This window comes from Arachis hypogaea, chromosome 9 (assembly GCF_003086295.3).
Source record: "Arachis hypogaea cultivar Tifrunner chromosome 9, arahy.Tifrunner.gnm2.J5K5, whole genome shotgun sequence".
Lineage (NCBI taxonomy): Eukaryota > Viridiplantae > Streptophyta > Magnoliopsida > Fabales > Fabaceae > Arachis > Arachis hypogaea.
This window is the reverse complement of record NC_092044.1, coordinates 115,388,716-115,401,860: the sequence shown is the minus strand read 5'-3', so window position 1 is coordinate 115,401,860 and position 13,145 is coordinate 115,388,716. Positions and strand designations below refer to the sequence as shown.

The following is a 13,145-nucleotide window of genomic DNA, read 5'->3' as shown; positions in this document are numbered from 1 at the left end:
ACGATTTAACCTATTTTTTGCATAGTTCTTTTTAGAATAAAGTACTCATTTAATTTATAAGAGAAAGTTTAGGCGCTCGTAAATTTTGTGATTTTTGTCATTAATTAGTTATTAATAATATTTTTAATGGTATAAAATTGTATTTAATGATGTAAAATTATTTAATTTTCTTTTGATAATTAAATGTTAGATAGAATTTAACAAAAATACAATCTCCTAACACTTCAATTTTTAATATTTAAATTAAATTATACTTCTATTTTCTAATGTTTAAAAGATTTTATTTTCATGCTAAATATTTTATTTTATTAAAATTGATTTTTTGCAAAAATATTTTATTATTTTTTTTCTTTTTTTATATAATTTTCATTTTTAAATAACTAAATAATTATTGTGACTACTATAATTATAATTAAAAAAATATTTTTAGAAAAAAAATTTAATTTTATTATAAAAATAAAATAAAATAAAATAAAATATTTAAAATAAAAATAAAATATTTTAAAAATTAGAAACGAAATTAGAATTTAATTCAAATGTTAAAGATAATTCAATATATTTTAGTAGATTTAATGCGTTTTTTTTTCCTTACGTGGAACTTAAATGCTAATTATAGTCATGTTTACAAGATGCGAAAAGAAAGATCATAATCATTCGTATAAGCAAGCTACATAATAGGGTAGTTAGAATAAGGGAGTGGTATTGGCATGTCCATATATCAATCTACTAATAAAAGGTTGGAACTATATATGGCTAGTTCTAATTATTAATGTGATCTTGATTTGCGCATACATAACTTAAATTGTTCCAGTACAAATTAAATAATGAACAAACCTAACATATCATTTTTGACATTTGTATACGGAAAAAAGTAATATTGTAATATTTGTACAGATATTATGGAATTATTATTAATATGTTAAACTATTGTTGTAACCAAGAGATAACGTACAATAACAATAGGATTTTGCATTGGAGATTTATTTGGAGGTGAAAACTGAAGCGCATGCATGTGAAAGCTTGGGTGTTAGGTTTTATAATAAAATAAGAAAATATATAAGAATGTGAAACAAAGCAATTAAAAAATATATAATCCAACCACTTTAATTTATATAATAGAATAGAGGCATATAAGTTATATGCATCATCATCAATGTAAAGACGTAGAAGTATATTTGCTTTATAAATCAATAGGATTGATGTCCATAATAATGAAGCCTGACTTAACCAGACATTGTTACAGGTACAGGTATATGTTAATAGTTACAATAATCATTTCTAAAAAATATCATATAATAAAAATATATAAAATACTTGTAATGCATACAATATATTGTTTATTGGAGTAATTTTGAATGTGGGAAATGGGGGAAATAAAAAGGAGAAATTAATATTTAGAATTAGAGTTTAATTTTGATGTGTTGATAATGTAAAATATTTTATATAATTATTTAATTATATTCATTTTATTAGATGATTATTCATGCAGTCAATATAAAATGTATGTAGTTATTTTTTTAGACATATTGTTACGGTTAATGTTATTATTCATACGGTCAATGTAAAATATAGTTGTTTATTCAATTATATTCGTTCTGTTAGATATATCCATTTGCAGTATCAAAATTAATTTTTTTAAACTAAAATCAGATTTTTTTTGTATGTCAGATGCAGATTTTTATAAATAGGGCTGAAAGTGAGTTAAGCCAACTCATAAGTCAGTTCAAACTCGACTCATTAATAATTCAATAAGATGAACTCGTGAGCTGATGAACCGAGTTTAAACTTAAAATTAAGCTCATAAATTAAATGAGCCGATCAGCTCATTAGCTCGTAAACTGGCTCGATTATATATATATATATATATATATATATATATATATATATATATATATATATATATATATATATTAGTGTCTTTTATATATAATTTTGATGTAGGACATGAATAAAAAATTTATAATTGATATATAGTCAATATATAAAATGCAATCAATGTAAAATGTAGTTGTTTATTCAATTATATTCCTTCTATTAGATATATCAGTTTGCATTATCAAAATTAATTTTTTAAAACTAAAATCAGATTTTTTTTGTATGTCAGATGCTGATCTTTATGAATAAGGCTGGAAGTGAGTTAAATCAGCTCATGAGCCAGTTCAAGTTCGACTCGTTAATAGCTCAATAAACTAAACTCGTGAGCTGGTGAGCCGAATTTGAGCTTGAAATTAAATTCATGAATTAAATAAGTCGACCAGCTCATTAGCTCGTGAACTGGGTTGATTATATATATTAAAATTTATAATAATTTTTTATATATAATTTTGATGTAGTACATAAATAAAAAATTTATAATTGATATATAGTCAATATATAAAATTGATTTTTTAAATTTTTTTAATATATAAATTATAATATATTAATATAAAATTATAGATTATGTTTTGTTATTTGAGTCTGCTCATAATTTTTGGTGAACTAAATTTGAGCTTGATATAACTCTACTCATTTGTAGCCGTATTTATGAATATTTATGAATATGATCTTTTTTTTTTTTGTCTTGGAATATGGTTTTTATTTTGGTTCTTTTGTTTTTTGGGTCTTGGTTGTTCTTGTTTCTTTCGCATAAAGATAACTGCTAAACCAAATTAGGCCCAAAAATAGAGAACAACTAATTAAAATGAGGTCTCAGTACCCCTTCACTAGTTAGGCCACAGAGGCCCAGGTTCGGTGCACGTCACAGTGTTGTTCTTTTTAATCAATTATATTTACCATAAATAATATATGAAATAATCTTATTAATATCTGTTATAAAATATATTCTATTAAAATGATTCAAAATATTTTGTATATTTCTAATACTTTAAAAGTGAATGTTATAATGCCTAAAAAGTGGTGTCTAATTATCAAAAAAAAGTTAAAAATTAATATTTAATTTAAAAGATATAAAAATAAATTATTTTAAAAAAATCAAAATTTACAACAAAAAATAAGTTAGACAAAAATTTAAACACCAAACCAGTGTTGTAAAAATCATATCAGACCGGTCAGTTCGACCGAAAAATCGGTGAACTGAATTTTAAACCGGTCCGGTTCGCTAATTAGACCGCACAAGAATGAGAACCGCTATAAACTAGTTAAACTCGTAGTGAACCGGTAAAAATCGGTCAAACTCAGTAAATCGATCCAACCGAATCGCTGATAGTTAAAACTTTGCAAAATGAGTGAAGTGGGGTTCGAACCCCTGTCCTCAATAAAAAAAGAGCATGTCAGAACCACCAGGATATCACTATTCTAATTATCATGTTTACAAATTATTATATATATAAATATCTTTTATCAAATATATTTACTTTTATTTAATTTATTTTAATTTTAGTTATAAACTCATTTATTTTTAAATTAATTATATTTTTATTTAATAATAATTATAAATTCACTAATTTTTTCTTTTCATAATTATATAATATCTATAATATTATTTTTAATAAATACTTATAGTATATAATAGTATAATAGATATAAATTTATTAATAAATTATTAAAATTTGAAAATAATTATTATTTTAATATAAAAACAAAATAAAATATTTATGATAGAGTAAAATTAATAAAATGCTTATTATTTCTGTTTCATATTATTTTAGAATAGTTGAATATTCTTAAAATATTAGTAAAAATATGTATTTTAAATTTTAACTTTAAATTTTTTACTATTTTTTATTTTTTATTTACATAAGACCAGGTTAACCGGTTCAACCAATAATTAACTAGTTAAACCAATAATCCAATAATCCAGTAAATTAACCGATTCGATCATCGGTTCGGTTCTGACAACTATGCACCAAACCCTATAGAATTAGTCTGCTTTAAATACGTTAAACGCTTAAATATGTTGTGATAAGTTCAAAGTACGTGGATGCCCATTCAATATATGGGCGGTTTGAATCTCCCAAGCCAAAATAAAAATAAATGAAATTTTGAATGCTTTGACCTTTGTATCTATAAATAGAGGCATTTGCCTCTGAGTGAAACACACAGCAACAATAATAAAGCAAATTCTTTCTCTCTTTCTTTTTCTTATATAAAACACTTCTTTACTTTCTTCCTTCTCGTAATACTAATATAATATTAATATACTATTTTTATAGTAGTACAATAGTATTGGTAAATAGTGATAGTAGTGTTTTTCTATTTATACTTTATATTTGTTACCTCTTTCTTATTTATTTATTTAGTTATTTTACAACACGTTATCAGCACGAGATTCTGATCAAATTTTTAGGAAGACTCAGGTAATAAATTTTTATTATGTCGAATTTCTTGAATATAATGCTTTTAATATATCTGAAAATAATTATTTACCATGGATATTAGATGTTGAAATCCATCTTGATTCAATGGATCTTGAAGATACCATTGAGGCTGAAAATAATACATCACAGAAGGATAAAGATAAAGCCATATTTTTTCCTTCGTCGTCATCTTGAAGTATGATTGAAAAATGAATATCCCACATTAAAAGATCATGTAGATCTGTGGAAAGACCTTGAAGAAAGGTACAATCATCAAAAGATGGTGATACTTCCTCAAACCCGATATGTTAGAGAAAATTTTCTCGACCTTCCATGTCTTGAATGTGCTCCTGCAGTAGCAGTATCGAGAAAAAGAATTTAAAAATATTCTAAGTTAATTTCTTGCTTTCTTGTTGTTGAACGCAACAATGAGTTACTTTTGAGAAATTATGAAGTGTCTAGATGGCGCCGCCCCATTTCCTGAAACAAATGCGACAAATTATAACCCCATAAGAGGTAAATGGCAAGATTTTGATAACAAGAAAAATTATGGAAGGAAAATAAATTATGTTCATAAGAAATGATCTCACCAGAAGTGGGATAAAGAAAGAAACAATGAGCAAAGTATATCAATTGAGGATAAATGCTTTCGTGGTGGTGGAAAGGGCCATTGGTCATGTACCTGTCATACCCCAAGGTACCTTGTTGATCTTTATTAAACATCCTTGAAAAAGGATGACAAAGAAAATGAAACAAATTTTGTTTCAAATTATAAAAATTTCACCACTCATTATGATGTATCTAATTTCTTTGAAAATCTTGAAGGAAATATTGGTCATTTGATCAATAATGGAATAGTTTAATATGTGTGTTTGTTAAGTATTCATGTGAATAATTTTTACTGTGCATGTACTTTTGCTCATTTTATTATTATTATTATTATTATTATTATTATTATTATTATTATTATTATTATTATTATTATTATTATTATTATTTGTTTTTGAAGAGAAATGACAAGGATATATTCTGAAGATATTTGCCTTACGGATAGTGCAAGTTCGTACACTATTCTTAAAAGTGATATATATTTTATCCATCTTGTGCTAAAAGAAGAGTATGTTAATACTATTATTGGCTCGAGCAATGTGATAGAAGGCTCCGGAAGAGCTATAATTTTGTTTCCTGGAGGAACAAAATATGTAATAAATAATGCACTATTATCTACCAAGTCCCTGAGGAACTTGTTGAGTTTTAAAGATATTCGCCGAAATGGATATCATATTGAGACAATGAATGAGGAAAATCATGAGTATTTATGTATCACAATTCATGATTTAAATAAAAATATTATATTAGAAAAATTATCCTCACTTTCATCTGGGTTATATTATACCAATATTAGTGCAATTGAATCACATGCCATTGTAAACCAGAAGTTTACTAGCCCAAATGAATTCATAACTTTGCATGATAGATTGGGTCATCCGGGAACAACCATGATGAGGAGAATTATTGAAAACTCTCATGGACATTCACTAAAGAACCAGAAGATTCTTAAATCTAGTGAATTTTGTTGTGCTGCATGTTCCCAAGGGAAGTTAATTTTAAGGCCATCACCAGTAAAGATTGGATTTGAGTCACCTGAATTCCTAGAAAGGATTCAAGGTGATATATGTGGACCTATTCATCCACCATGTGGATCTTTTAGATATTTTATGGTCCTAATAGACGCATCTTCGAGATGGTCACATGTGTGCTTATTATCTTCTCTCAACCTGGCGTTTGCGATATTACTGGCTCAAATTATTCGATTAAAAGCACAATTTTCAGAAAATTCAATCAAAGCAATTCGTCTTGATAATGCTGGTGAATTTACTTCCCAAGTATTTGATGCTTATTGTATGGCTAATGGAATAAGTGTTGAACATCCAGTAGCTTATGTTCACACACAAAATGGGTTAGTAGAATCACTTATTAAACGACTCCAATTGATTGCTAGACCCTTGCTTATGAGAACAAATCTCCCAACCTCGGTTTGGGGGCATGCTATTTTATATACCGCAACACTTATTCGTTTGAGGTCAACGCGTTGCCATCAGTTCTCTCTTATGCAATTAGCTTTTGGCCAGCAGCCAAATATCTTCCATTTAAGAATATTTGGGTGTGTGATATATGTTCCCATTGTACCACTTAAATTGCACCAAAATAGGACCCCAAAGAAAATTGGGGATATATGTTGGATATGATTCTTCCTCTATAGTGAGGTATCTTGAGATACAAATGGGAGATGTATTTAAAGCCTGATTTGCGGATTGTCATTTTGATGAATCAAAATTTCCAACATTAGGGGGAGAGAATAAGCTTCCTGAAAAGGAACTTAATTGGAATGCATCATCGTTGATGCATTTAGATCCTCGATCATGGCAATGTGAACTAGAAGTTCAAAAGATTATACATTTGTAAAGAATAGCAAATGATTTGCCTGATGCATTTTCCGATACAAAGAGGATAACTAAATCTTATATACCAGCGGAAAATGCCCTAATTCGAATTGATGTCCCAGTAGGACAAGTAGCCACTGAAGCAAATTCACGCCAGAAGCGTGGCAGGCCTATCGGTTCCAAAGATAAAAATCCTCGAAAGAGAAAAGAGGTAAATAATATTCCTATTGAAAAAGACATAGTAGAAACACCTGCAGTTGTCCAAAATCATGATATAATGCCAGAATACGTTCATGTACCTGAAAATAGTGAAAATGACGAGATCTCGATAAATTATGTCTTTACAGGAGAGAAATGGGACCGAAATAAGACAATTGTCAATGAAATATTTGCATATAATGTGGCATTAAATATCATGCATGAAAGTAAGGATCTTGAGCCAAGATCAGTCGAAAAATGTCGACAAAGGAATGATTGGCCAAAATGGAAAGAAGCCATGAAGGCTGAATTAGACTCACTTGCAAAACGTGAAGTTTTCGGACCTGTAGTCCATACACCTGAAGATGTAAAACCTGTTGGATATAAGTGGGTATTTGTGAGAAAACGAAATGAGAAAAATGAAGTTGTACGCTATAAAGCCCCACTTGTGGCACAATGTTTTTCACAAAGGCCCGGTATAGATTATGAAGAAATGTATTCCCCTGTAGTGGATGCGATAACATTGCGTTATTTGGTCAGTTTATCTGCATATCATAAACTGCATATGCATTTAATGGATGTGGTAATAGCCTATTTGTACGACTCATTAGATCGGGATATCTATATGAAAGTCCCTGAAGGACTAAAGATATCTAAACCATCCAGTGAATATTCGCAAGGGTTATACTCAATCAAATTGCAAAGATCTTTATATGGTCTAAAGCAATCTGGACGAATGTGGTATAATCGTCTTACTGAGTATCTGGCCAAAAACAGTTTCAAGAATGATGATAAATGCCCGTGTGTTTTCATAAAGAAATCTGCATCTGGATTCATTATAATTGCTGTGTATGTTGATGATTTAAATATCATTGGGACTCCTGAAGAGATTCCAACAATTATAAAAATTTTAAAAAAAGAGTTTGAGATGAAAGATCTTGGAAAGACTAAATTTTGTCTCGACCTGCAGATCGAGCATACAAAAGATAGGATATTTATTCATCAAACAACATACACAGAAAAGATTTTGAAGAGATTTTATATGGATAAGTCACATCCATTAAGTACTCCAATGATCGTAAGATCTTTGGATGTGAAAAAGGATCAATTTCGTCCTAAAGAAGAGAATGAAGATATTCTTGGTCCTGAAGTACCATATCTTAGTGCCATTGGAGCGCTAATGTATCTTGCTAATAATACGCGACCTGACATATCATTCGCGGTGAATTTACTAGGAATATATAGTTCCTCTCCAACCAGAAGACATTGGAGTGGAATCAAACAAATTTTTTGATATCTTCATGGAACGGTTGATATGGGATTGTTTTATCCCTATGGATCTAAGTCACAACTAATTGGCTATGCAGATGCCGGATACCTGTCTGATCTACATAAATGGAGATCTCAAATAGGATACCTATTCACATATGGTGGTACAGCTATATCATGGAGGTTCACGAAACAGACGATAGCAGCAACCTCCTCTAATCATGCTGAAATACTGGCGATTCATGAAGCTAGTCGCGAGTGTTTTTGGCTAAGGAGTCTGATTCAATATATTCTGTCATCATGTGAACTGATTGATCATAAGATAGCTCCAACTGTCCTGTTTGAAGATAATACAACATGCATTACTCAACTTAAGGGTGGATACATTAAAGGTGATAGAACAAAGCATATTTCTCTCAAATTCTTCTTCACTCATGACCTTCAAAATCAAGGGACAATTGATGTCCAACAGATCCGTTGAAGTGACAATCTGGCAGATTTATTCACAAAGTCACTCCCAAAATCCTCCTTTGAAAGATTGGTACATGAGATTGGGATGCGCCAATTTCGAGACATTAAATGATGTCGACAATAGGGGGAGACTGTACTCTTTTTCCCTTGGTCAGGTTTTTTTTTTCCATTGGGTTTTTCCTGACAAAGTTTTTAATGAGGCAGTCCCCATCGCTAAAGAATTTTGTACTCTTTTTCCTTCACTAAGGTTTTTTCCCAATGGATTTTTCTTTAGTAAGGTTTTAACGAGGTATAATCCTAAATGGTCATCCAACGGAGAATGTTGTGATAAGTTCAAAGTACGTGGATGCCCATTCAATATATGGGCAGTTTGAATCTCCCAAGCCAAAATAAAAATAAATGAAATTTTGAATGCTTTGACATTTGTATCTATAAAAAGAGGCATTTGCCTCAGAGTGAAACACACAACAACAATAATAAAGCAAATTCTTTCTCTCTCTTTTTCTTATATAAAACACTTCTTTACTTTCTTCCTTCTCGTAATACTAATATAATATTAATATACTATTTTTATAGTAGTACAATAATATTGGTAAACAGTGATAATAATGTTTTTCTATTTATACTTAATATTTATTACCTCCTCTTTATTTATTTATTTAGTTATTTTATAACAAAATAGTTAAATTTGACAAAAATGAGCTAAATCTTAAATAAACCTTTCCTTTTATCCACGTGTATGAACACTATGAGACGGTACAGAAGAGGAGATTGTGGACTCCCACAGTGTATACTAGTCGTTTAGCTTACTTTGAAGCCTAATACTCTCTCCCACTTCAGCTTGTTCCCTCTTTCACTTCTCTGCGATCGTTTTCTCATTCTTTCTCCGCCCGCCGCCAGATTTCTGTGCCGATCATTCCGGCGATTTCATCATCCTTGTAGTTCCGCCAACCACTGACTTGCGGTCTATCTCTATTTTAAATTTTTAATCGGTTATTAGCTCAATTGCTCTTACTATTATATTTTAGGTTTATTTATTATTTTTTTGTGTTTTTTTCCCCCTGCAGATTAGTTTGATAAAGTTAGAACCTTGAATTTAAGGTGTGGTGGACGAATGTATATAGTGGAATTGAGAGTCTTTCGGTAGAAGAGAAAGTTTGCATTACTGAGAGAGTGAGAACTGGGAAGGTCTCCTCTGAATAGTTGCTGTGGTGAATCATTTGAGTCATTTGAAACATTTGCCAAAAAAAAAAAATGGTACTTTCCAAACTATGATATACGGATACCGTTTGCATGCAAATGCCAACTCTCAATCTTAATTTCTTAGCGTTTAATTATTTAATATTATGTTTTAATGCTCATATTATATGATGTTTGCTTGAAAATCGTATATGATATTACACAGATTAAGTGTTCCTTCGTTGTGCTCACAAGTCACCATGCTATCAATATGAAAAATTAAAATGACCAGTTTATGGTATTATGCTGTACATTCAAAAAATAAATGCTGCTGCTACAGCATAGATATGATGATTCTGTGCCTCGATTGGTTTTATTTCCAGTTTCTTTAAACATGAGGCATCTTAGGGTTTTAATTTGGGAAATTTACGTTGAAGATACACAAAAGTCGGTACTCATACAAATCAAATGTAGGTTGAATCTTGTTAGAGGGGAACAAAAAAATATTCTAGTATCAAACTTTTATGGTGGCTTTGGTGGCTGCCTGGCTGGTGAGAGTTATGTAACTGTCCTTTTGTATATGTTATGTTCAATGTGCTGCTTGTAATCTATAGTGTTGGTTGATGAGAAAATATGTAGTGTAATAAATTTTTGTGGACAATGGTAAAACATATTATTCAAACTTTGTGGATGGGATAGTATAACTTGTTACTAGAAACTACGTAAAAAACTTTGGTTTAAGGGTATTTACTTTGCCTGCCATATACATTGGAGTTTGTTTCGCTGTTTATCATTATTTTATACTGCATTTTTTGCCTATAAAGATAAACATTTTTAGCTTTTTTTTTTATTTGCAATATTTTCAGCATAAAAACTTCTGGACGGCACAGGATACTGGCTGCTTAACTGAAGAAAATATGGGATATGAGAATGTTTCTAGAACTGAACAAAAGCGTGGTCATCAGTGGTTTATGGATTCAGGTGAAATGCAAGTATTCAGCAACATTAAGAGGCAGGCAGTTGAATCTGTTAATGGGAACCCAATTTCAGGAGTTTCTCATGTAAATATTTCTCCATGGGACATCAATTCAGGATTTCATTCAGTTACAGGACAATTTTCTGACCGTCTCTTTGGATCTGAGCTACGAGCTCTCAATATGGTTGATAAGAACATGACATCAATTAGAAGTGGTAACTTGAACACAGGAAGCAAGGATTTTGAGAATCAATATGATAATAATCCATCAGTGGGTTTATCAATATCCCATAACATTGAGGACCCTTCACCATGTCTCAATTTCGGTGGAATCAGAAAAGTCAAAGTTAATCAAGTAAGAGATTCTGACAGTTGTATGCCTTCATCCATGGGGAACTCCTATGGCAATGCTGATAATTGTTTAATGTCAATAGGTTCTGGGTATAGCAAGGATGATGGAAACATATCATTGGGCCCAACCTTTAACAATATAAATGATAATTCCATCTCTATGCAGACCTCAATAAGTAAGACCAATGGCAATCTTGTTCCAATGGATCATGCCTTCAGTAAGGGGGATGGTAGTTTTATGTTGATGGGGCACAATTATTGCAAAGGGGATGAAAATATTTTATCAATGAATCAGCCCTTTGACAGGGAAGATGGAAATTTCATATCAATGGGTCAAACATATGATAAGGAAGACGGCAATGTGATATCTCTGGCTACCTCTTATAACAAGGGGCATGAGAACTTTATGTCAATGGGTCCAACCTACAGTAAATCTGGAGAAAATTTCATAAATATTGGCGCTTCATATGACAAGGGCACTGATCATATAATGTTGATAGGTACAACATATGATAAGGTAGATTCAAATATTGCATCGACAGTTCGTTCACATGAGCAAGGCGACTCCAACTCCTTACCAGTGACCCAAAACCATAGTAAGGGTGAGGCAAATACGATATCTTTTGGAAGTGTTCATGAGAGCTGTGAACGAAATCTTAACGGAGGGATCATTAGTGGTTATGATCTGTTGATGGGCAACCAGACTTCAGCTCATGATTTGGATGGGCAGAAGACTGTGACCGAGTCAAACTCTGAACTACCTACAGATAGCAATCCAAAATCCAATCCTAGTACTGATTCTACACTTAAGAATAAAGATCCAAAGACAACCAAGAAGGTTTCTGCTAACAACTTCCCTTCAAATGTTAAAAGTTTGTTATCAACTGGTATTTTTGATGGTGTTCCTGTGAAATATGTTTCCTGGTCAAGAGAGGTAAACTAATTACTAGTATATTGCTTTCTTCTCAGGGGTGTCATTGTTCTTTTATAATGAATAATTTCTTTCAGTGTATTTGGTATTTTTCTTGGTAGAGAACTCTCAGAGGAATCATAAAGGGAACTGGATATCTGTGTTCATGTGATGACTGCAAACAGTCCAAGGTTAGCACTGCAAATTGTTGCTTTCTTTGGTATTTTATGATTCTCAAGGTTGTGCTCATACATTAAACTCTGTAATGAAGGCTCTTAATGCATATGAATTCGAGCGTCATGCTGGTGCCAAGACCAAACACCCTAACAATCACATATATTTTGACAATGGAAAAACTATCTATGCTGTTGTTCAAGAGCTGAAAAACTCTCCTCAGGAGATGCTTTTTGATGCAATTCAAAGTGCATCTGGCTCTACCATCAACCAGAAGAACTTCCGCATTTGGAAAGGTAATGGTAGTTTAGTTGCATCATTGTGGTTAACAACTGAAAATCTATGGTGTAACCATATTAATTTGCATGCTTAAACATTCCCCTTTATCAGCATCATATCAAGCTGCAACTCGGGAGCTTCAGCGGATCTATGGAAAGGACGAAGTGATTGTACCATCTTGAGCTCATTTTTTTTTCTTGGATTTTCAGAATGATGATTGATATGTGATATGTGCATAATGCATAGCAGCTCAATTTTTTTTCTTTGGAAATGATTTTTATATATATGGTGATTTTGTCATTCCCTCGCAATTTGCAGATATCTTGTCACATTTCAGGGAACAAACTATTTTAATATATGAGGAGCTCTTAGTTTCCTAGGTCAATATTCCGGTTTAGCTCAATTTTGCTGAATGCTGATGCCAGACCATCATTCGACGTCGTTTTTTGTTTTAAGAAATTGTCTTTATTGTAGATTTGTTGTGTTCTATTATAATGTTTTTTTTAATAAAAAATATTTTTTAGTCAGGTATTGTAATGGAACTTAAATTCATAGCTTATATCAAGCATTTTCCCTCTCGTTTTGGTGGTAAAAGTTCC

General features: G+C 30.9%; 1 protein-coding gene across 4 annotated transcripts; it reads left to right on the top strand.

Moving 5' to 3' along the window:
• Positions 1–9,435: 9,435 nt before the first annotated feature.
• Positions 9,436–13,073, top strand: LOC112712295 (uncharacterized). 4 transcript variants are annotated; one of them, XM_025765140.3, is made up of 7 exons: positions 9,436–9,641; positions 9,745–9,934; positions 10,723–12,117; positions 12,216–12,284; positions 12,365–12,563; positions 12,658–12,710; positions 12,865–12,931. In XM_025765140.3, exons 2-7 carry the CDS (start codon positions 9,932–9,934, stop codon positions 12,898–12,900), a joined length of 1,755 nt encoding a protein of 584 aa, XP_025620925.1. In that variant the 5' UTR covers positions 9,436–9,641; positions 9,745–9,931; the 3' UTR covers positions 12,901–12,931. The 4 variants fall into 4 exon arrangements, 2 of the variants coding, with proteins under 2 accessions (XP_025620925.1, XP_025620926.1); XR_011866123.1 differs by lacking the exon at positions 12,658–12,710 and having other exon boundaries at positions 12,192–12,284; XR_011866122.1 differs by having other exon boundaries at positions 12,192–12,284; positions 12,658–12,931.
• The last annotated feature ends 72 nt before the right edge of the window (positions 13,074–13,145 follow it).

What these genes read in the sequence shown, in the direction of transcription:
- LOC112712295 (XM_025765140.3), top strand. An exon ending in ATGACTGCAAACAGTCCAAG is followed by an intron (nt 12,285 to 12,364) that starts GTTAGCACTGCA and finishes TCTGTAATGAAG; the next exon opens with GCTCTTAATGCATATGAATT. An exon ending in GGATCTATGGAAAGGACGAA is followed by an intron (nt 12,711 to 12,864) that starts GTGATTGTACCA and finishes CGCAATTTGCAG; the next exon opens with ATATCTTGTCACATTTCAGG.